Below are 23,425 nucleotides of genomic sequence, written 5' to 3' on the forward strand. Positions count from 1 at the left end.
ATTTAGTTCCCTATTTCATTGTGATGGTAGCATCAAGAGAACCATGCTATTTTTCTAGAATACAGTTGATGGTTAATGGTTTTAGATTTGTGATTCAGCTGAAGCATTAATGAATCATTTCCAAGTAGCTTTAAATGTGGATTCCTCTTTATTGTGGGGAGAAGCATAATATTCTTGGTACATGTCTTACACATTGTTCCTTATAGACACAGTAACTCTGCCAGATCAGACATCACAAGTCTCAGTAGAACAAGGCTTTATGGACTTTGTTCCCTCTTTAACATTTATATCTTCTTCATTCTATATTGGTGGAAAAAGATGCAATATGTTGCCAAAATACATTCCCAAGACAAAACTGTAGGTATGCTATGAAATGATACTTGAGAAGTGAAGCAGCGGTACTCTTCAGGCCCAAGTCTCAACTGTTAACTGAATGCCATTTTAACTGACTGGGTAAAGGAATCTTTACAAATCATCAAAACACTGTGTAGGCACTGGTTAGGCTTCTGTACTCCAGTTGTTAACACTGATAACTGCAATTGATACCACTCCTCAAGAGCTGATTGAGAGGTGAAGATTCTGTGTGCTTATACAGCTGCCAAAGTCTCTGGCTTCACTTATGACCTTCGATGAAGTGTTGTATTGCCCCTGGCAAAACTGGCTGCACAATAATGGTAACTTAAATAGAAATAGTCTCAGTGATGTTGAAGTTGCTAGTAGAGAGTCAATTCTTGCCATCCCATTAGTCCCATAAGGAATTGCAGTGTATCGCTTCTACTGGGACTAAACCCATTATTGCTTTCAGTCCTCCATTCCAGTACCATGGATGTACTGCTCAAACTTTACTGGCAGGCATCCTGTGAAGGCTGGCTGGAGAGGGAGGATTACAGTAAGAGTCAGTTCAGTACCAGAGTGAATAATGCAGACATGTTGTCAGGTGAATGATGCTAGAAAATGAAAATTATTATTCCTATTTTGAAATTATAATTGTATCTCAAAGCAGGTTTTTTTATTAATAACTCAGAACAGCCTAAGGCCATTTTTTGTCAGTAATTTATCCTGAAACTTCCCTTTATTTTACGACACTACTTGTGATTCTGGTTTTACGTGCATTTTTTCACATATAATCTGAGTTAGCATTATTGTTTTTGTCTTAACAAGGATTATTGAATCTAAAAGGTATTTAAGACAACTTAATCAAATATCTAAAAAGGTTTTCTCCTCAGAGTAACCTATATTCCTTTTTCAGTCATATAGGAAATAGTGTTAGAACTATTCAGAAAGTGAATTCTTGTTGCACCCAAAGAGAGCAATAGATTTGTGTTCTTTTTTCCTTCTCTAAATTAGAAATCACAGTATAGACAATGGAATTTCTAAATCATATATTATCCCTTATTCTCTGGTGGGAATAAAATGGTCAAGTTTGCCTCCTTTTCTCTGTTTAACTTTGACTGCTGTGAACACTAGGAAGAATAACCCTGCAGCTTTTCTTTTTTTTTTTCTTTTTAATCTATTCATTTTATACTTTTCAGACAGATTTTTCCCCAGGGTGAAACAAAGGTTAACTGAAATTTCCTCTGTTGTGTACCTGAACGAATCAGCAGTTTGAGAAGGAAATCCCATTGATGGGCAAAGAGAGTGACAGGCTCTATTTAAAGAATTCCCCCGACTGTGTGGTAGACCAACCATGCCATGAATTTAACTGTTCCTGTGGTCCCCATACTTGTACCCACCAAAAAGAGAGGAAAATCTACTTTGTTCTGCAAATGTTGCGCTAAGCTTTGAAAATCATGAGCCACTGAGTTTTGTGAATTAACATTACTAGCAGTGGTCAAGATTTAAAGGAAGCTGTGTTTATAGCGTGAGACAGAAAACAGAAAATTATGCGTACTTATGTAACAGAAAAACCGCACATATTTGTGTTTTAAAATGTGTGCATTTTAGCAATTTGGTAGTGTACATATTTCTAAAGAATGTCATTTACAGAATTATATTATTGTTGGCTTTTTTCACAGCACATTTTTATTCCCACTGAGTGTGTAAAATATCTTATGTCTACATGGACGTAAGAATATACATAATTGGGAGAGGTGCAGAAGAGCATGCACTTGGAAGAAGGTGCAGGATTTAACATTAGAGAAGTTGTCTGACAGTTCAGCTACAAGAGGTATAGGGCTGAAATGCAAATACTAGATGCCTGACACTCCATAAGAAGATGCAGTAATATGCACATCTTTTGTCAGTGGGCAAATACCTGCAGCACTTTTATCTGATCCAGCAAGATGTTTCTGAAAACCATCACAAAACTGGAAGGATGACAATGAAGAAACAAGAAAGTTCAACCCATTTTTAAATGAATACGCGTAGATATCAAGGGGAGAAGCAGGAGAATCTTTCCTTGCTATGAGAAAATTTCTCAAGTTCAACATCTGTCAATGATTACATTGACTGGTTTCTCTGTGGGAGTTTATGGATCTCTTAAAGTTGTATTAAAGAGATATTGACATGTAATCCATTGTAACAGCAGGTGTCTTTTTTTTTTTTTTTTAAGTAAATCACTTTTTTCTCATCAAAGTGAGAAATCCCTGGAAGTGTCTAAGAAAAATGCCATTCATTCTCCACTGGAGTTAATATAAGTAACTGGGTGGTGCAGAAAGGGCTTCATGCGCTGTGGCTGCTGTGTGTCTCCTAGCCCTGGTACCCCTGCAGGGAAATTATCCATGTTGGGATGGAGCTGGAACTTCATACTTCCATTTTTTTGGAAGAAGGGCTACTTGAACACAAAAAAGGTGAAGCTCATTACAGCAGATTACACTGTAATAAGACTTGAATGAGTTTGGCTGAAACATAAACAGAATTTTACAGATATTCATAAAATGTCACAATGTAAGTTCTTACAGATCTAGGTGGTTTTTAGGCATTTAAGGCTTACCATTTCCTCCAGTAGCAGTAGAAGCTGTGTCCTGACATGCTAAATATTGTTCAAAGATACATCTGAAACAGTCCTTGCCACAGAGGTCTTGCAGTAGAATGTAATTAGGTTTCTCTATTCTTAATGTGCTATATTAATTAGCAGTCAAAATCCAATTTTTAAAGCCCAGCTTTGAAACATATTTGCCCTTCAGGCCACAAATTGTACTGTTGCAGCTTGAAGCATCGTATTTCACTAAGTTGATCATAAAGTAAATAAAATACAAACTGGATGTATTTTTCAATTAGAAGGAAGGAGGAAGACCACTTCCCTTCCCCTTTTAGAAAATTAGTGTTTGTTTTCAAAGTTGAATGTCCATGCTCTACAGCTTCTGTTTAGTTAATTGAGGCAATAAAACAAACCTTTGCGGGGGTGGCTGCATTTGCATGGAGAACAGGGATATGTTTTCTCCTAGCTCTGATGACTGAGATAAAAGTGACTTTTGGTGGTATCAAAAGGACAGTGCTCAACTGTGCCCTGCTGAGCTGGGGTAGCTGGCTCAGCCGCTGGGATCACTGGTGGTACAGCAGATAAGGAAATCTGCACAGTTTATTGTTTATTCTAAGTCAGTTTTTTGTTCTGTGGAAACAGATTGTTCCTCCAGGCAATTATGGGTTTTGACTGCTGGTCCTCATCCTCCCTCCTCCCCTCCTCTCCCTTTCTGGAATGAAAAAGGGAAGGCTTGAATGCACATTGAACACTGGTTCTAAATCTGGCTTCACCATGAGCACGGCTTGGAAATTTACATTTTCATACTGGTGGAGGGATACATGTGAATCTCAATGATCTTTCAAATTTTTTCTTCAAATAAAAGCCAGGCTGTTGCTTACCATTTATCCCACTGTACAGGGGCACAGGACAGGCAAAGTGTGATACTTTATACAGGAAGAACCATGCACAGAGCTTCCACTTTCATCTAAATGGTATATATTTTTCATCCTCTTCTTACAATGTTCTGAAGTTTTACAAATCAATTTTTGCAAAGTATAAATATAAGAAGTTTATATGACAAAGTAGTATTTTTCATTGATGTGTAGAAATCAATATTAAAAAGGATATAGCTTTTAACAAATTAAGATGAGGAAGAATAAAAGGAGATACTCTGGAAGATTGCATTAATATACTGTAAACTCATAGGACCCTTTAAGTAATGTAAATCTTTTGTGTTCAACATCACAGAAAAAGGAGTTTATCTGAATAGCTTTTAAACTGCTGCTTTCCTAAGAGTAAAAATTAAGTACTCATAGCCTCTTTCCTTAAGGCAGAAATCCTCCCTTTATGTATGTGTCCATCTGAAAAAAGGGTGCAATGCTTTAACATTGGGCTGGCTTGGCCTTGGTAAACATCAGGTGGCAGATTTCATTGTACCAGCCTTTTCTGAATACAGAAACTATTGACAATTAGTATGTGTAGTTAATGCCTTTGCTTTGGCCTAAATCACCCTCTCAGTCTTGGGAGGGGGTCTGAGGCTGCTGGTTGGGGCTGTGGAGTGAGAAAGCCTCATCCTTGGGCATCCGAGGTGGTGAGAGGTGACAGCTGCACATCCACCCACAGGGCTGCGGGATGAGCCACCACCCCGTCCTCGGGGAAGAGCTTCTCCAGACCTGTAGTCCCAAGCCTGTCTCCTGCATGGGACTGAGCATTAAGGAGTGAAAACAAAGGTGGTGGGTGCTATGAACCGCGGAGAGCATGGTACAGAACAGTCTTTGGCATGCCGGTGTGTGTTGCGGCTGGAGGACACGCGAATGGTGGCAGACAAGGATGGTGGAGTGGCAAGAGTCGGTTCCGACAGATCCACAGCCACCCAGGAAGTGGAAGTCCCTCTTGGACAAGTTAATTTATTGAAATACACAAACCAATCATTGGGTAGGAGGGGAGGCATTTGTCAACTTAAGCAAAGTTTCATGATTTATTTGACGATTTAGTGGCAGGCAAAATGTTGTGATCAACAAGAAAAGTTGCAGAGTTTTCTTGTCCCAGAGCAAGATTTCAGGTTGGTTGCAGTAGCATAACTCTTTCTACATATTTCAGTGTAAGAAATTTATTGTGAGTAAAAACAAAGCTTCATGCAATCTATTGTGAATTAGGCTTAACTTTCAGATCACCAAACAGATTTAGCAAAGAGAGATCTTGTTGTAATATTTCATCATTAAAGATCTCATTTATTTTCTGATTTGAGCAAGTTTTAGTTTCTGGCATTAAGAATATTGGAATGTTTGTATCATGGTTTTCCCTTATGAAGCAGGGGATTTTGACTGTGAAGAAAAGAAGCTTAGATGTTTTGTCCTCAGGAAGGACATGCCTAATGACTAACAGGAGTTAATTCACTGGTAATTTTGATCTGTAACCTGTCAACAATCCTGCCTGTGCATCTCTGTGAAACACAGCACTCACAGTACTGATTGCCAGGGCAGAGTTTTGAATTACAAATATATTTTTCTTTATGAATTAATTTCCTGAACAGGCTTCTGAGTAATAAATAATGCACTCAAATATGTCAGCATGTTTCTTTACTTTTAATGACTAAACACCAAAAGGCATCATTTTCACTCCGTCATACCCACAACAAGCATCCACTACAGAGAGCTGTTTTGGTGCTCTCCCTGCCACCCTCTCTGTGAGAACCCTGAGGCTGGGAGACGCATTCTCCAGGGCTGCGGGCAGGGTAAAACCTCTCACTGTGGTGGTGGTTTCTGCCCTGAGTGACGATGCTTGGGTGAAGGATATGTTGGGTACTTGTGTTGGAGTTCTTGCTCTGGGAACTACCATCTATACCACTGTGTAGGTATGACCCAGCATTCAAATTGCTTTACAAATAGGCCAGTTAATTCATTATTAATGTCTCTGTGATGGTCATTGGCATTGTTGGCATTAGTGTTGAAAATAAAAATATTTCAGAATGCTGTTCAAATTAGAGCAGGTAGTATTAGCCCTGACTTTCGGATGAAAAACAGCAAAAAAGTAGCATGCTGTAAAGACCTGTTCTATATACCTTGTATATGCCTTGATATACATTGTATCCACATAGTGCATTACACACTTCAGCTGAAATTACTGACATTTCCATTAATTGAAGGGTTAGACATGATGTTACAGATTATATAATTTTAATTTCTTGTCATCTGTCTTTTGCTGGAAATTAATAGTACAATGAAAAGCAAATAAATTTTTGCCTTTTTTTTACTGTTTGTAAATCTTGGTGTGATTTGTGTCAGTAATGTGTAGATGCTTCAGATTTGGATTTGGGGGGCAAGATGGGACAATTTGCATTAAAAAAGTCTGCGAACACATGTCATTAATGTGCACACAAGTTTTAATGGTTACTATAAAAGTATAGGTAAGGTGAGCACCTCTGTTGACAAGAATCCTCCCTCAACAATGAAAAAGATGGTGTAGTGGTTCAACTGTCTTTGCACAGTGAGAGAAGTAAACAGTGTTCACATGCAGAATTTTTAAACAGCTGTGACTACATCCGTATTCTTTTAGCTAACTGCCTTTTATTTCCTTTCTAATTTTTTATTTCTTCTGCCAATCCAAAGGCCATGTGTGAGAAGGTTATTGTGTGACAGCTGGTAATTTAGTGTGTCATCCTGATTTATTGCACATTACCATGTTCTGTTCTGAAATAGGGTTACTTAGATTATAGTCTTAGTTGCTGTGGTTATGCATAGTCATTTTGGCATGCAGTGGTCAAAAAGCAGTGCTGAAGACACAGATTTTGTGAATTCACAAGAAGATAATTTATTTTATGCTGTGTGTTAACTTATTGTTCCATGTGCTGCAGCTCTGGCAACCTGGATTTGAGCTGGGCATCTTCAGGAGTGTGGGCAAAGATAACTCAATCAGAAGCTTTGGAATCCCTGCCTTGGAAGGAAGTAAATCCTTGTCTGAATTTATGCCCTGAGAGGCAGGACAAGATGGTGGTGTGAAATACAGTCCACTCAATAGCTGGAAATGTGCCAATTTTAAGGTGAAACAGATTTGTTACCAAGCAGGTTGATAGCTTTCCTTTACTGAAGATTGAATTAATTTCTCCACTTTGGTACATACATGACATTGGTATTGTCAGTTTCAGTAAGTTCAGTAAATATAATGTTGAATATATTATAGAAAAATCTTCATATAAATTAAATATAATTCATTTTATTTCTGTTTTTCAGGAGAAGATGATGTGGACTGGTCCATCTGTAATAAAGACCTAGAGGTAACACAGACAACCAGATTGTTCCATAATTGTTTATTTTTATATTTATTAATAAGCAGAGCAAGATAAATGGGATTGAAAATTCCGTTTGTAGCTTCTGTGTGGAATCCTGAGCAGTGTCCTCCCAAAGGCAGGCATAACATGAGCTCTTGTACAGTATGTAGAATTTCATGTGTTAGGGTAGGCACACAAGCAGAGAGAATAGAGGGTGTGGGAACCAGAGCAGCTCCACAGACTGGGGGGGAAGCAGGCTATTCCTTCATAGTTTCTTCAAATACTAGTAATTGTTTTGTGGCAGCTTTCCCATTCCTATAGGCAGCAGGATGGGCTGTCTGTGCTTGGCCAGTCTCCCTGCGCTGCCAGAGGCTCGGTTCAGGCATTGGTACAGTTAGGCTATAACCTGGAGTACTTGTGCAAGTTGTCACAGCATCCACAACGAGTAAGCTTTAGCTGTAAGGCCCAATTCCTTTTTTTCTCTTCCCAAGGTTCAGTAAAACTACATAATGAGGTGACATTAACAAATTATTTCCCTTAGGAGAAATGGTATTTTTGTACTTCTCCTGTTCACTTGGCCAAAATTCTAATTTAGATTTTAAAATCTGTAATGTTTGGTAAGCAGTAAAGGTTTGAGATATAATTTTCAATTCTGTCTGCCAACACAGAAAGTGTGTGTGAGGTCATTGGGAGAGAGAGAGTTGTTTCCAGCTTCTGTCTTTTTCTTCTTTTTCCTTTTTAAATCTTTCTTTACAATTGCAAATTGCAGATTTGGTCTAGACTTGTATAGCATTGTACTTTGTCCAAGAAGTTTCCCTTTATGTGTGAAAGGGAATGTGTAACTTGCATTTGCAATTAATGTTTGTTATATTTGTATTCTGCGAAAAACTCCAGTTTATCAGGAAACAGCATAGTAAGTAAAAGTGTCTTGACTAATCAAGGGAAAGCAGAACTTCCTAACTGTAATTTTAAAGAGCAAAAAGAATGTCCCAAAGTGGAAGTTTGAACAAGATAATACTTTTCTTCTAGACAATGAAGGTTTCCTCTGTGACAGAATTATCCAGTTCAAGCCTGGATGTGTAAATTTTAAAAAGTTTTATTTCTAACTGAAGACTACCAGCAGTGACCTTTACAGATTTCCAGTTCTAACAAAGGCTAAGCCAGAGAATCTAAAAGAATAAATACATTTCTCTCTTATTGTCTCACCAGGCACAGATTTCTAACTATGGGAGTGTGAGGCATACCACTGTGCGGTACTACACAGCTGCTAAAAATGTTACCTGCAGAAATTGCAGTAGGCAAGGCCATTTGTCCAAGAACTGCCCTGCTCCGAAGGTAAGTGCAACACTTAAATTACTTGTAGATTCAGCTGTTTTTTTCAATACTCTTTTGTGCTTGCCATTAGAAGGATTGCTTCAGTGGTTTATTATTTCATTGAAGGTTGCTCCAAGTTGAAGGATAGCTTGCACAAGATCAGTTTACTATATAAAATTAGATGTCTGTTCTGTGGATGTCATTGCCTTTATAAAAGAAAAAAAAAATGTAAGTATAAATGGAGCAAAAAGAGAGTCAAGTATAATACAGAAACTTTTTTTTCAATCTGATGAAACCAGTTTTAAGATGTAAATTTTTTTTCAGATGTATTTTCAACAGGGAGAACATAAGGAATCAAAAAATCACCCTTAGTAAATGAACGAAAGCAAGTACCTCAGTGATGAACCATAGTATGAATAATGTTAAAAATGACAGACAAGGTGAAATTGGAAATCACTTTAGGCAGCTCAGATAGATGCCAGATACTTGGAAAATTTATCCAGGGGCTAGAGGTTTAAAAATCAGTCCCTATGCTGTGAAGAAGTGTGGGCACTGGTATGAGAGACTGGATTTGCCAGTCCCCACAACAGAGTCTGTAAAAGCCTAAGACTCTTTCCATGAGACTGTTACTGACACCAAGACTTTGAGTGACTGCATCCCACCCACCTGAATTGTAAGCCTTTGGAGTGAAGATACACTCACTCACTGGAAAAAAATGGCTTTAAAGATATATAGCTCTGACCTCAGAGTAGTTTCCCCCATTTTTTATTATTCACCCCACATGTTTATTGTGTGAGTCACAAGGCATGTAGCCAAATGGTTATGATGGGCTGACCACGGCTGACAGCTAAGCCCCACCCAGCTGCTCACTTACACATCATCCCTTGAGGGCTGGTGGAAAGAACTGGAAGGGCAAAAGCAAGAAAAACTCACAGGTCAAGATTAAGACAGTGTAGTAAGTGAAGTTAAAAAAAACAGCGACTTACCACTCACCGCAGCAGACTGATGCCCAGCCAGTCCCTGAGCAACAGCTACTCTGGAGAACCTCCCTCACCTAAGTTCTGTTGCTGTTCTGTTGCAGTCGTCCCTTTGGGTGGTTGGAATCAGCTGTCCAGCTGGGTCCCCACCAGGCTCTTGCCCACCCCAGCCTACCCACAGTGCACTGACCTATGGCACAGACCATGTTTACAAACCAGTCCAGTACTTGTGTTACAAACTATGTATCATGTTCCTATTGTACAGTTCTGGTTTTCAGCTTGTAAGAAATTTAATAAAAAAGTAAGTGTTCATTCGAAGTGCCCAACACTCCTGCTCTGAGTGAAATACACTTTCTGGTTTAGTGATATTCAATGAGCAAGTAACAAGGGCACTGGGCACAAGTGCTTCTGAGGAAAGGCCCAAGTCAAGAAAGCACGGGGAGTCTATGGCGTTACACCTTTGGGTTTTACTCTGAGAAAGTTTGACTCTTAGATTCATAGACCTCTTCACTTCAGTTTCTTGATGAAACATAACACCTCTGCAAGTCCTAGTAAGTACTAGACATTTATTTGGTCTGGTTTCTTCTTTATCCCCAAGCCCCCCCCTTTTTTTTTTAATTAGTCTTTTGAAACATTCTCACATAACATACTTCTTTTTTTGTTTCTTCACAGAAAGTTCCTGCTTGTTGCCTGTGTGCAGAAAGAGGTCATCTACAAAATAGTTGCCCAGCACGTTTTTGCTTAAACTGCTCTTTGCCTGGCCACTATTTCAAGGAATGTGTTGAGAGACCCTATTGGAATAAGCACTGCAGTCGCTGTGATTTGAAGGGGCATTATGCTGATGTGAGTATAATCCATGGCAAAGAGCTCCGTTATCTTGGTTTTGTTTCTGTCAAAAATTGAATTTAAAACCACAGCCTTTTAATATTTTCTTTGATTTTTATATAGTGCCTATGAAAATACTGTAGTTAGCCATTACCTAACCATATCACAGTTTTCATGAAGAATGTTTCAAAGAAAAGATACTGAAGCATTGTAAACATTCAGTCTTCTTTTTAGTTTTGTCAAGTTTAGTTAGGGTGGACAAAAATATCCTCATTTCTGTTGAATTGAGGGTGTAGGGAGGTTGGAACTAGGAGATGTGGAATGCTGCAAGCATACTGGCAAAAGGTAGAGAATGATTCTGAATCTCCAATAGTTTCACGTCTGTTTTTTTCCTGCTATGATCACATATTCATCAATGAAAATATTCTTATAAGTTTAAACTGATGTCTGAATGGGTTTGGGAAGCATCTCTAAGAATGATGTGTTTTACATTGCAAACATACTTTATGAACAAAATGGAAATTTTTGTTGTACACGTTATTCTTACGCAAGATGTTACACAAATGTTTGTTCATAGTAACTTATAAAGAAAACGTTATCTACAGCCATATTCGTGTGCCTTAGCTTAGTCTATGCCTGCTTTTCAGTAAGTCCTCTGTTATTTATGAACATTCAAGAAGAAGGATGATAGTGACATTGTCTGTTTCTGTATCCCTATGGACAGGCCCATCACATATATAGTGTATGAGAATTTCTAATGTAATGGAAGAGTTGCAAAATTGTGTCTATTTGACAGTCTATTATGAAGAGAAAAATGTAGATAGAAACATTTAAAGTTTGGAACCTGCTGATGGTTTGTCTTTATCCCATGGGAACCACACTGCCATTTTCCGTCTTCACTACCATCCTTCAAGTCCCAACTTTTTCTACCTAAACCAGCTCAGACAGCTTGGCTGGACACTCTTGTCCTGTTGGCCATCACTCTAATTCCTCATTCATATTATGTTATGCTGCCTCTATGTCATGAGCACTGGAGAGAAAAAAGTACCTAGTGCAAATAATAATTCCTGTACTGTACATAACAAAGCAGCAGTTCAGGGGTGTCAGCAAGCTTGCACCTGTGCAAATGGTTCTGACAAGTGGAAATATGGAAGCACTCCTTTTGTGTCACCTGAAGATTGGATATTCAGTGTATTTCCCACCAAATGCTTGGCTGCTTGTTTCAGGTTGAGCACCACAAGGGGAGAAGATTTTCCATTTATTTTACAGGGAGATGGGGGCCCCATAAAACACATTGGTTTTGCTGCTGAGTTTTGATTTATCTGAGCATTTGAAGTTTTCTTATATAAATTAGTAACTCTGGCTGTTGTGGTTTAAACCAAGTCCCCCAACTCCCGGAGAGTTAGGAAGGAAAATCCAAAGAATGTAGCCCCCACGGATTGAGACAAGAATGGTTTAATAGCTAAGGTATAACATAAATCATTACTGCCACTACTACTACAAATAATAATGATACAGCAAACAACAAGTGAAGAGAATACAACACCCCACCAGCCACCGACCCATAACTCACTCCACCCTGCCCGGCCGAGCACTGCGTGCTACCTCCTCCATCTTCCCCCCAGCGCTCCACCCCTCAGCTCTCTCTCCCAGTTGCATCCTGGGCATCACGTGCTATGGTATGGAATACCTCATTGGCTAGCCTGGGTCAGGTGTCCTGTCTCTCCTTCCTCCCGGCCTCCCCTCCTCCCCGGCAGAGCACATGCTCAGAAAAGACCTTGAACAAAAACACCCTCAAAACATGCTCGCTATCAAGCAACTGTTCTCAGCCCAGAAGTCAGAACACAGCACTGCACCAGCTACAAGAAGGAGAAAAAAATGACTGCTACTGCTCAACCCATGACACTGGCACAAAATTAGGCATGAAAATATTAAAAATGTTCAAGCACTGTAAGGATACTGAAGTACATTAAAGGTCATCCAGATACAGTATATTCTCTGCACTGAAGACTAGGTGGGAGGTAAGGTAGTGGGACTTCATTTGACTGAGACTTTTTTTCTCAAAACTTTTATTGTTTAACAGTACCATTATGGGAACACACTCTTCAGGGCATTATCTCCTTTACTAACATTTTTCTTCAGTTCTGAACGCGTTTTGAAACAAGTAGAAACTGTTTTGCTCTTGACGGTCAGTCCAAAGCTGTTATTACTGATAGTGAAAGTTAATAGATGTAAGAAAGAGAGAGGCTTTATAGCACGGCTGGTAGAAGCACCGCATGGCATAACAGTTTTAAGCTAAAAGAAGGTTTAGTGTGAGGTGTCCCTGCCCATGGCAGGGGGCTTGGAACTCAATGATCTTGAGGTCCTTTCCAATCCTAACTATTCTATGATTCTATGATTCTATAAGGTAGATTTTAATTAAATATAAAGAAGAAATGTTTTATGATTAAGGTGGTGAGGTACTGGCACAGGTTGCCCAGAGAAGCTGTGGCTGTCCCATCCCTGGGAGTGTTCAAGGCCAGGTTGGAGCAGGCTTGAGCAGCTGGTCTAGTGAAAGATGTTCCTGCCTGTGGCAGGAAGTTAGAACTGAATGAGCTTTAAGGTCCCCTTCAATCCAAGAAGCTCTGTGATTTTATGTTACTGCACAGTAGGTTAGGTCAGTTCTGTGCTAATTGCCAAGAATTCTGGATGTGAGGAATGTAATGCCATGCAACACCACTGCATGCTCTGTAAGAAATCTGAAGATTTTGAACAGGAGCATTTAAAATTATTATGGGCATCATGTAGCCTAAGTAAAAGTTTCTGTCAGAATTTCAAATACATACATATATATATATGTATATATATAAACAGAAGGTTTTTTTGTCACAACTTTAAGAATTTGTAAACAAGCAACTTTTTTGTTATTTTTTAAGTATAGTGTACCTCACACCTAGACACAACTGAATGCATGATTTCATGTCAAGTTTCAATGCAGAATGAACTATTTTGGCAAGAGTGTTCCCCCCCTAAGGAGACTTACATGTTAATGCGTTTTTTAATATTCTTATAAAAGTGTTAAATGCTATACTAATTGCAGATTTGGTAGAAGAATAAAAGGTAGTAGCAAAACAGGCAAAATTTTCAAGATTAGTAACTATATTTAACATTGAAGATCTATGGGATTATAACCAGGCAGAAGTATATTGCCATGACTTTATTGCTTTGTGAGATTAAGTGATACTAGGAAGCTACATTTGGAAAGGTCTGGTATTCATGTGCTTGTGTGGGTGTACGTATAAAGCCCTTCTGAGATAGTCTTTAAAAGTGTGTACTTCCCGTACAGATATGTAGATACTGTTGAACTGAATTTGAGAAATATAAACTAGATTAAAGTAATGACTTTGCAGTACAATTTAGCAGGAGGTTCGGGTATGACTGTAACATGAAGATTTGTCCCCAAATTTCATAAATACAGGTGGAAGACTTGCCGTCTGCTTTCTTTAATTTCCTTGTGTCTTTCCAATAGTAGCAGTTAACATTGTAAGGACTGGAGGAAAGACAGAAGTAGTTTGAAGGCCTTTGAGTTTGATGTTGTCTTCTAAAATAATACAGAGGTGAAAGCTGAAGTGCAATTAAACACATTTTTAACCTTGTATGATATTATGGGTTTACATGTCTCAGAAATTCAGTCATGTATATAGCAATTAGCCTTCTATGCTTTTTATTTTTTTTCTCAAATTATACCATGGTAACATCAGCATACATTCCTATTTTATTTTCTATTTAAGGATATGACTTAAATGTTTGTCTTCCAAATACATCTGTTTGATTCCTCTAAACATTGGAATTTTTTTTTAAAAATTCAGATATATTTAAGTCTCTTTCTAAATGTCTCTTCCCTACCTTTAGTTCTTCTTTTGGTCAAAGATTGAGAGAGATCCTGAAATGGCTTTCTCCTCCCTTTCACTGAATACAGAAGTTTATCTAAGTAACTCTTTTGCCTGTTGAAGCTTATGGTCCATAACCTCTGTCAGTATATTCAATCCCTGTATCACAAAATTGTGGAATAATTGAGTTTCAGTGTGAAGTTTGACTCTGTAGCTTAGCAGTCAGACATGAGAGACTTCCTTCCATGTACTTTCCAAATGCCATTTCGAGGCAGGGGGAGAGGGGCTGTGCAATGGACTGCTCATGCATCTATCCTGCCTCTTCTGAATATGTCCTGGTGCCACACCAAACGTAGGAGTTAAGAAAGGAAGCCTGAGAGCTTGTTACAGGCTCACCATAGACAAGGGTTTGTGGGATATGCAAATAATGCCTGCCACATTTGGAAGCTTACGATTTCTTTTGGTATTGGAAGGTTAGAAATTTAAATTTGATGTTCCTCTTCTAACTGTACTCTTGTTTATACCTAGTGTGTACATAGTACCATTACTTTAAAGAACATGAACAGCTTATTTCTGCATCTCATTTCTAGTTAGCAGTTAAACAGAACTGTAATCTTTTTCTTTGCATCTCTTTCTACCTTTTCTATTTTTCACACTTCATGAAGCTGGTTCTCATAAACTACTTTTCTTTCCTGTAAAGGTTTGAGTCCTCTGTCATCCCAAAATTTAATCCTACCTAAATTGTGTAGATTATCAGGAACATTGTGACATGTATTTATTCTGCTTGTTTAGGTCCACCTTAAATCAGAAAGGTTTTCTTTGAAACTTCCAGGCAATTCTCTTGCACTTCTGCATGACAGGCATGAAGCTACCTGTGCAGTGAATGGTGAAGCGTCTGAGCAGCAGTCTCACCTGTCCCAACACTGGAAAGAAAGATGGCACAGTAGAACTGCAGAGGGCAAAGGGAAGGTTGTGAGGCTATGCAGCAGGGTCAGTGAGGATATGAGAGGCAGGAGGTATCCTTTGAAAACCTGATGTCTCTATGGAAATAGAGAAAATAAAAGGGATCACAAACTCTGGCAGATTAAATGTGAAAGTGCAGAACTGAGACTGAAAAACAGTTTAAGGGGCACTTCACAAAAGAATCAACACCAACTGTAAATCTTTCTTCATATCAGAACAAGAAGTCTGTAAGGCCAACACATGCTCAAGACATGAAAGGGATTCTCTGCCAAGATAAGGCTATTGCTAACAACCTGGAAACACTTTTATGGCATCTAGTGTTCGTAGTGGAAGGAAACCAGAGACATTCCCACACTGAAATCTTACTCTGTGGAGGGAATCATCTGAGAAGTGTTCTGAAGAGAATATTAGGGTTACTACTAACTTAAGAATAGTACCTTATTACCAGAACTGGATAACTATTACCCAAATGCTGTAGAGGAACTGGAAGGTGAAATAGCTGGGTTAGTGATGGCAGTGGTTAACCTTTTGCTTTGTGCTGGATTGGTAACTGACTGGCAAATACAATGGCAAATTTAAAGTGGGTCCCAGGCAGAGCTGGGCAGCCAGGCCCACAAGCCTGGTGTGTACACCAAGCCAATTTGCAGAAACTCCAGCAGCATGTTACAATGGATGTATCAATATGATGTATGTGGGAGGATCCAAGATTGCATTTTTAAAGGAAATCCCACCTCTTGGAAATCTCTGGAGTTCTTCAAAAGAGAAGGTTGACAACCATGTGTGTAAACATGATCCAGTTGACATAGTCCACAATTTCCAAAAGGGCTTTGACAAAGTTCCTCACCAAAAGCTTTTAAGGAAACTAAACAGGCATGGAGTAAGAGGATAAAGGTAGGATATGCTAGTGTGGCATGGAAAAGGGTGAACAATAGAGTGACAAGATTTGTTGAGAAGACTGAATTATTTGGAGTGTCAGTGCTGTGAGCCAGCTGTGAAGAACTGCCCAAGGACTGAAGAAATAGAGGGAGAGCACAATAAAATGGTGCATGAACTTGAATGGTAATAAGTGTAAAGTAAAATGCCTGGGGAAAAACTATACCATCTTTGCATATGGAATGATAGGCTCAGAGCATTACTATTCAGAGCTCAAATTTTGGATATGATCCCTCCCCCCCCGAAAATAAGTTCATTGTTCACAAGCTGTAAAAAAAAAAGCTGGTGAAATATTAGGAGTCACCAGGAAAGCAGTGGACATCTCAACACAACTTCAGTCCCTGTCTTCTGCATTCTTCAGCACAGTTGCAACTCTTCAGCCTGGAAGAGAGATAATAGAGGAAGGCTCTGGAAAAAGCTTCAAAATATCTGTAATGGGAGACAGTTTTTAGGGATCAGTTGTTTATTGGTTCTTCCAGTACCAGAGTTCAGGGAATCTGACAAAGACAATAGGAGCTAGGTTCAGAAGAGACAGAAGGTGACTTTTCATGCAGTCAGTCAGTAGCAGAGCTGAGACTCCTTGCTGAGAAATGCAGTAGATACAGAAAGTCTGCTCTGATTCCAGATGAGACAGAAGCAGTTCATAAAAGAGAAATCCATGGATTGTTAGTCAGCACATAGAAACTTCATGCAGTTTGTGCAGTTACAGTCAGTGAGTTGCAATGCAACAGCTGGGTGTGGGAGAGTGTTAGGGAAAGGATAAGGGTGTCTGTTTGCCCTGGTTTTAAGCTCCATGAAGCATCAGCTTATGGCCACAGTTAGAGACCATGGGTGGATGATCTGATACAGCATAGTCATTGTTGGTTTCAGGCTATGTAAACTGATCATAATAACAGCTCTATATGTCTGTGCCTCTGCTAACTTCTGTAAAGCATTAAGAGTTGCCAAAAGGGCATTTTATCTAAAACCTGAAAGCGTTTCAACAAGCTCAGCTACTGCTGCTGTTCTGTATAAATCTGCCTGTTAGGATGTTTCTGCTGTCCACAGGGGCTGGTGGCAGACCACAGGTTTTGCTTGAGTCTTGGACTAAATGAGAACAGCATTCCCCAAAGTTCTTCTGAAAATGCCACTGCAGCATTCACAGAGCAGATCTTAATACAGTGTTGGGTAAAAGGCTAAAATATTCCTTTTTTTTTTCTGAGATGTTTTCAAATACTTTGGATACTCTAAAGAAAGTTCTATGTCTTTTCCAAAAAGTTCAGTTTTACTGTGACACAAAGGATGCAGAACAAGCTCCTGTGCAACCTGTTTCAGGGTGGCTCTCCATAGTCGCATTTTGGTCAGAAGTAAATATGAGGCAGCTCAAGGTACTTCACCTAGTTCAAAGTTATTTAAAATATTTTCAGGGTAGTGCACTTGTTATCCATTAAATCAGTGTCTTTCCCTGAGACAGCCCTGAAAATGTACAAAGTCATTTTAGATGGAGTCATGTTTGAAGTGGCTTAACCTCAGGTGTTTTCCTCAGGAATAAGAGCATGGAGCAAGTAGTAGAGTTGTTTGGAAGTTTCAAGTGCAACTCTTATCTGTACTAGGAGAGACATTGTGTACACATATACACGTTTATGAATACTTGAGTGTATGTGACATATATATGTACTTATGTATGTATAGGCTGAAAGCCCCATGCTGTTAACGTCCTGTGTTTTGTGGGTTTGGTGGCAGTGAGATGGCCTGTAGTTTACAGTCTCATCTGCCAGCTGCAAGGGTGGGTTAGGGTTAGAACTTCATAAACAGGGTGGTGGCAGGGAGGAGGCAAAACACTGTGTGAGTGCTTGGTAAGCTGCCTGAGCTTGTCCAGGAGCTGGCAGCCAGCAGTGCTGAGGTCTCTGGTGCCCGTTAGCCGTGCCATGCCTGCTGCTCCATTCATGTGAAGAGGCATGCATGTCTGCACACACCCACACCCTGGGAAACATCCAACACTCCTTCCCAGGAACCAGCCAGGTACCTTAGTCACCATTGTCTCCATGTGTCCTGACAATTTTCTGGCCGTGTAAACCACCCTTAGCCTCTTCTCTCCTAGGTTTCCTTCTGCTTGTGTCATTTCAGAACCCATGCTGGGGTTTGCTGTGGGGAGGTGTCCACCTGTGCAGGTCAGAACATGGCTGGAGGTGCAGGGACAAGCCCACAGGCCCATTCCCACCAGCAGTGCCAGAGGTTCTTGGCCCTAACCTGGGCACCTGGGCAGAAAGCAAAGTGTTTGCCCTTCTTTTCCCATTTCCAAGCAGCATCCCCCAGTTTTCAGACCTGTGGCAAGTCTATGTCCACCTAATGGTAAGCATAAGTAAACTTTTCCAGGGGCCTGGTCGGTGCTGGCAGTTAACCAGCTGAGCCCACACCACACCAGCAGCAGCAGCCGTCTGCGCTGGCGACAGGGGAGAGGTCTTGACATCTGCTTGTGCAGGAGAGGTTTTGAAGAGAAGCATTGTGTGTTTTCCATGGCAGTTCCCATACGGAGGTGATGAAAAGTGTATGTTTTGGCAAATCTTTTGTCTTATTGTGGTGGCTTGCGGCGGGGCAGCTCCTAGCAGCCGCCGCTTTGACAAAGCACCAGAGGATTCTGTTAAAAAGTTGTGTTTAGTAATTGTAGTCGTCGTGTCAGACCATAACTGACTTGGAGCTGAAGGATTTTTGCGAGATGAGTAGCTGTGCCAGCAGGGACCCAAGTCTCCTGGGCCAGCCGTGCTCTCATTAAGATTTGCCGCTAGCCGTGGCGGTGTTCGGCAAGTATGTGACGTGCATGCTGTTATTGTATGCTTGGCTTGTCAGCCTGCAGCTTTCTGACACTCACTTATGTCACTCTTTATTCAGAGACGAAGAAGCTTTTGATAATTTGACAAGACAAGCTCTTAAACGATCTAGGTCATGGCCTTCACTGTCTGTGATTGTGAACATATTTCCTGAAAGCCCTGTCACTCATCACAGCTACATTTTCTCCCGGGGAGCCGCAGGCCCGTCCCGGTCTCCTGTCAGTGCGTGCATTTTGGTTATTCATACGCCAAATACAGTAGCGGGGTTTTTCCTTCCCTTTTGCAAATGCTCACATGTTAGCGAGGCTAATCCTCTCCCCTGCGCTGTGGTCCCAGCAGGGCTGCCATTGAGGGCCCTCTCGGCGCAAGGCAGACGACCGGCCAAGGGGAGCGGAAAGGAGGAAAGGCCGCTTAGTGCTGGTTTTGTGTTTGCTCATTGTTGTGGAAATATGAGAACTGGTGGCAAGGGCCTTGTCTATTGAGCACTCGAGTCCTGGTCTGCTGTCAGGGGCTGTTTGAGATTGAGTGTTTTATTTTCTTTGATGTTCACATTTGAGAATAGGGAAGTGGGAATTAAACAACAAATGCATTAAGCCGTTGTTCTGTTAAAACAATAATCAGCACCTGATAAAATTCAGTATGGGTCAAAATGCACACTAACCAGCCATGATTCATCTGGTGTGGCAACCTTAGCAGGATCAGGCTCGTACATGAATAATCACCCTTCCAAATTAACTAAATGCTGGCTGCGAATTTGGGAAAATTAATTGTCCAGCAGCACTTGTGCAGCAAAAGGCACGTGGATGTAAGGAAAAGTGCAGGGAAGCACCTATGCTGGGCATTCTACATCACTTTTGAAAGTAGGCATCCTTTGTGCTGGTACATCTAAATGCTAGTAAGGTCAGACTACTGAGGCAAGAAATAAATGCAATTTTATTTTAATGTAGTTCATTGCACTGCCATCATAGCTGTACCGCAAGGGCTTTTCTTTAAGTGAGGGCCATTCATGGTTAAGTACTTTTAAATAAATAAGAAAAATCACAGGTTGTGTGGTTGTTGGATTTGGTTATGTTCTCTTCCATAGCAAAACTCTTTGCTCCTTTTGAGAAGCCAGTATTCAGTAGTAATTGTTAATTATACTTTTGTCATTCCATGATACACAATACAGACAGTAACTCTGAACTGATGCAAAGTAATAAAACTCCTAGTTAAAAGCATCTTTTCTAAAAAGCTGTTGTTTAGCCAGGCATCCTTTTTTGGCTATTCTGTTCAACTTCTGAAGTTTGTGATGATTGTGATGACAAAAAGTATTACACCAAATCACCATTTGAATGAAGAAATATACGTGGCCAATTTTCTCCTCCTACATTCTTCCTACCTCCCTTAAGGTCTCCCACAGCCTTAGAACATCCTTAAAGATGGTAATGATAAAACCTACTTTTTAATAGCACTGCTGAGGGGTTGGGACTGTGCCTCTTCCAGTGTTTTGATAAGAGCTGTGCCAACTGCAGTTTTCTACTCCAAGTTACAGATTTTTGCTAGAAATTATGCCTTTGTGTTAAAAAAGAAAACAACCCAGAGCAAAAAAAAAAAAAGCCCAACTGAACTATTATTGAAAAATAAAGTTTTATTATTATTATTATTATTATTATTATTATTATTAAGCCACTGTGTGAGTAAAGGTCATATCACAGAGTGGCATTTTGCCAATATGTGACAACTCACTGATTGCGATTTTTCAACCATATTAGTCTGGGGACACTGTGGTAATCGAAAACTATCCAGAACTAATGTAGAAATAACTGCCTGCTACCCCTGTGCTAGCCAAGAGAAGGTCTCATGGCTGAAGCCTTTTACAGGTTTGAGAGAGAAGGCAAGGTCCTTGATACAGTATTTTTATACACTAGAGTGTGTTTATGTTTCACACCTCCAAATCCTGTGTAAGTTAGAGAAGGAGGAAAATCCTTTTGTTTGCACTCAGAGACAGCTCGAGTGTGTTCAAACTATCAAATGTTGTACTCTGCTCCTCTGTTAGAAATCTGGTGTACTTCACACATTTGCTTTATAGAAATATTAATATAAAACTCAAATATTTACATGCAGTATTTAAGTAAGAGGAGAAATGTTGAATTATTACTCAGAACAGATTATAGATTTTTCTCCAGAAAATTGTGTTAATGACAGAATGAAATATAAATAATATGATTTCCATCACATCTGGGGAAAATATACTTCATATGCCATAGGATGACTGTCAAAAACTTTCATTGTTTTTTGAGAGGCTCAGTTGCTAGTATCAGTTGTTAGGAGGGGTTTTATTAATTAACATGCTCTATCAGAAGAAAAGAAGGCAAGAATTTAAGCATGAGTGGAAAATTTACTTGATAGCTAAAGAAATGTTAATAGTACTCATTTTCAAGTAGTCATGAGGCTTCAGTGTTTGAAATTGGAGCTACGGGGCACATTATGTAGATGCCACAGAATAATATTTCTTCTTAAAATAGTGAAAATTGAAAATGGCAAACCAAATTGCTAATTGTTCAAATGATTAAGGAGATATTTTAATAAAAGGGTAAATCTTTCAAACAAAAGTGGAAGACTTCCATTGAAGTTACGGAATGGACACTTAGTTAAACACTGTAATGGCTAACAAAGTAGCACTATTTCTATGTCTTTTTATGGCTTGGGGTCATAGCAAAAGGCAGAAATATTGTAAGTTTTGTTAAAATATTAAGAGCCTTCGAGAAAGTAACCTCTTTCTTATTGATCATTAACACATTCTGATTTTGTTTAAAGAAGAAGATCCACATTGTCCTATTTCCTGTCTCTTATGTATTCCTCAGGTCTACTGTGTTATTGCTGTGATTCAAAAATCTGCTCTGCAAATTTTTTTACAAGAGGCTGCACTTACAAGTTTGTGTACGAGTCTGGCAAGTTAAAAAAAAATAAGCAAGCCATTGTAAAAATAGAAACATTAAAGCAATCTGTTATGCTTGTTTACAACTCATCTGACATTAAGCTACTGAGGATTATCGCATGTAACAATTACATTTTCATTAAGATAGAGATATGTACAAAAATACTAAAATATTTATATTCCTGCATGAAAGGAAGGTACCTTGAGATTTAACTTCCAAAACATTATGTAAATTTAAAATGTCAGAAAATGTAGAATTTAAATTAATTTCTGTTTGTTTTGCAGTATTATACTTACAGCTAAGAGCACTCTACTCTCTCAAACTTCTAACCTTAAGGGAAGAAGGGGAGAGAGAAAACTGTTACTGGCTTTCTGACAATGGCAGGGAGTGTGTTAAACCAGTGTAAAATTCAATTAAACTGTCTAGCCAGGTTTTTGAAGCTGAAATGCAGACCCTTTCAGTTAAGCTTCTTATTTTCCTGTGACCGACACCAGTGGATACTGTGTTATGCCAAAACCAACAGGCTGTAAAGCACCTTGTTTCATGCTCCTAGCTGATCAATATTTTTATTTTCCAGGCTTGCCCAGAAATATGGAGGCAGTATCACCTAACAGTAAGTAGAAACACCTTTTTTATTTTCTTCTACACCCAGCCTATTTACTCTTCTGTGAACTGCTGACCATAAAATATAGACAAGCATCTTCTGTGAGAAGATAATAAACATCTGAAGAGTTTTTGAACTGAAGAATGTAATGAAACACTGTCACTATTTTTTAAACATTTTTAGGACATTTTAGGAATTTGTTTTAGTATTATAATCATTGAATGAGTGCTTGCAGCACTCTCCCCTCTCAGTGACTACATTTACACATATAAAAGGGGTTAAATTTTAAGTTCAGATGCATAGCAGAAGCAATAATCCCATCTCACATATCCCAGATGCTGGTAATTACTGTGTGTGACAGAGCTTTCTTTTTAAGCGAGTAAAATAAATCTCAGCTAGAGTGGCGATGTTGATTTCAGCAAATACATTTTATAAACTTTTGCAGGTAATTGCTAATTGGTAAGAGTATAGATGTAATTTCTTTGGCCTGCATTAGTTGGTCTTTAATCACTGAAACAAGAAAATAAAACTTTGTGAACTGTACCAGTGTATTACTTAATGCTTTTCCTCATATATAGAACAGAGATAAAAATAAACCAAATAATGTATAAATTCGGCAAAAATTGAAACATAGAACAATATTTAATTGTTAAGACAGTATTCTATGGGTCAGTATCACAAATCTTGAATATATTAATTTATAAAATTATCATACATGAAAACACCTAAAGATTAGGGGTTTTGCTGTTAGCTGAATCTTTGCTGTCATTGCTGTCCTCATCAACCTCATATGTATGGAGCTTTTATAGATAATTAATTGCTTCTGCCAGTTCAAAACAAAGCAGATAAGTTTGTCCACTTTTTTTTTTGTGGGTCTTTGGTGAGGGCTTTTTCTTTTGAGCAATAAATGGAATATGTTTTATAATTTATTGCCTTCCCATCTTCATGGTAGTGGAATGCTCTTTTTTTCCGTTTTTACTTCTAAATTCAATAAGTAGCAGAAATCTGGGCTTAAAACCATTTCTCGCATTTTCTGCATAATGATT

General features: G+C 39.1%; 1 protein-coding gene across 2 annotated transcripts in view; it reads left to right on the forward strand.

Moving 5' to 3' along the window:
* Positions 1-23,425, forward strand: part of ZCCHC7 (zinc finger CCHC-type containing 7) — a 117,352-nt gene that overhangs the window by 69,479 nt on the left and 24,448 nt on the right. For both annotated transcript variants that reach the window (XM_031051784.2, XM_005152449.3), the window contains exons 6-9: positions 7,132-7,175; positions 8,379-8,504; positions 10,133-10,303; positions 22,353-22,388. In XM_031051784.2, the coding sequence (XP_030907644.1) occupies positions 7,132-7,175; positions 8,379-8,504; positions 10,133-10,303; positions 22,353-22,388 (377 nt within the window). The remainder of the gene's footprint in view (positions 1-7,131; positions 7,176-8,378; positions 8,505-10,132; positions 10,304-22,352; positions 22,389-23,425) is intronic.

Source organism: Melopsittacus undulatus, chromosome Z (genome assembly GCF_012275295.1).
Source record: "Melopsittacus undulatus isolate bMelUnd1 chromosome Z, bMelUnd1.mat.Z, whole genome shotgun sequence".
NCBI lineage: Eukaryota > Metazoa > Chordata > Aves > Psittaciformes > Psittaculidae > Melopsittacus > Melopsittacus undulatus.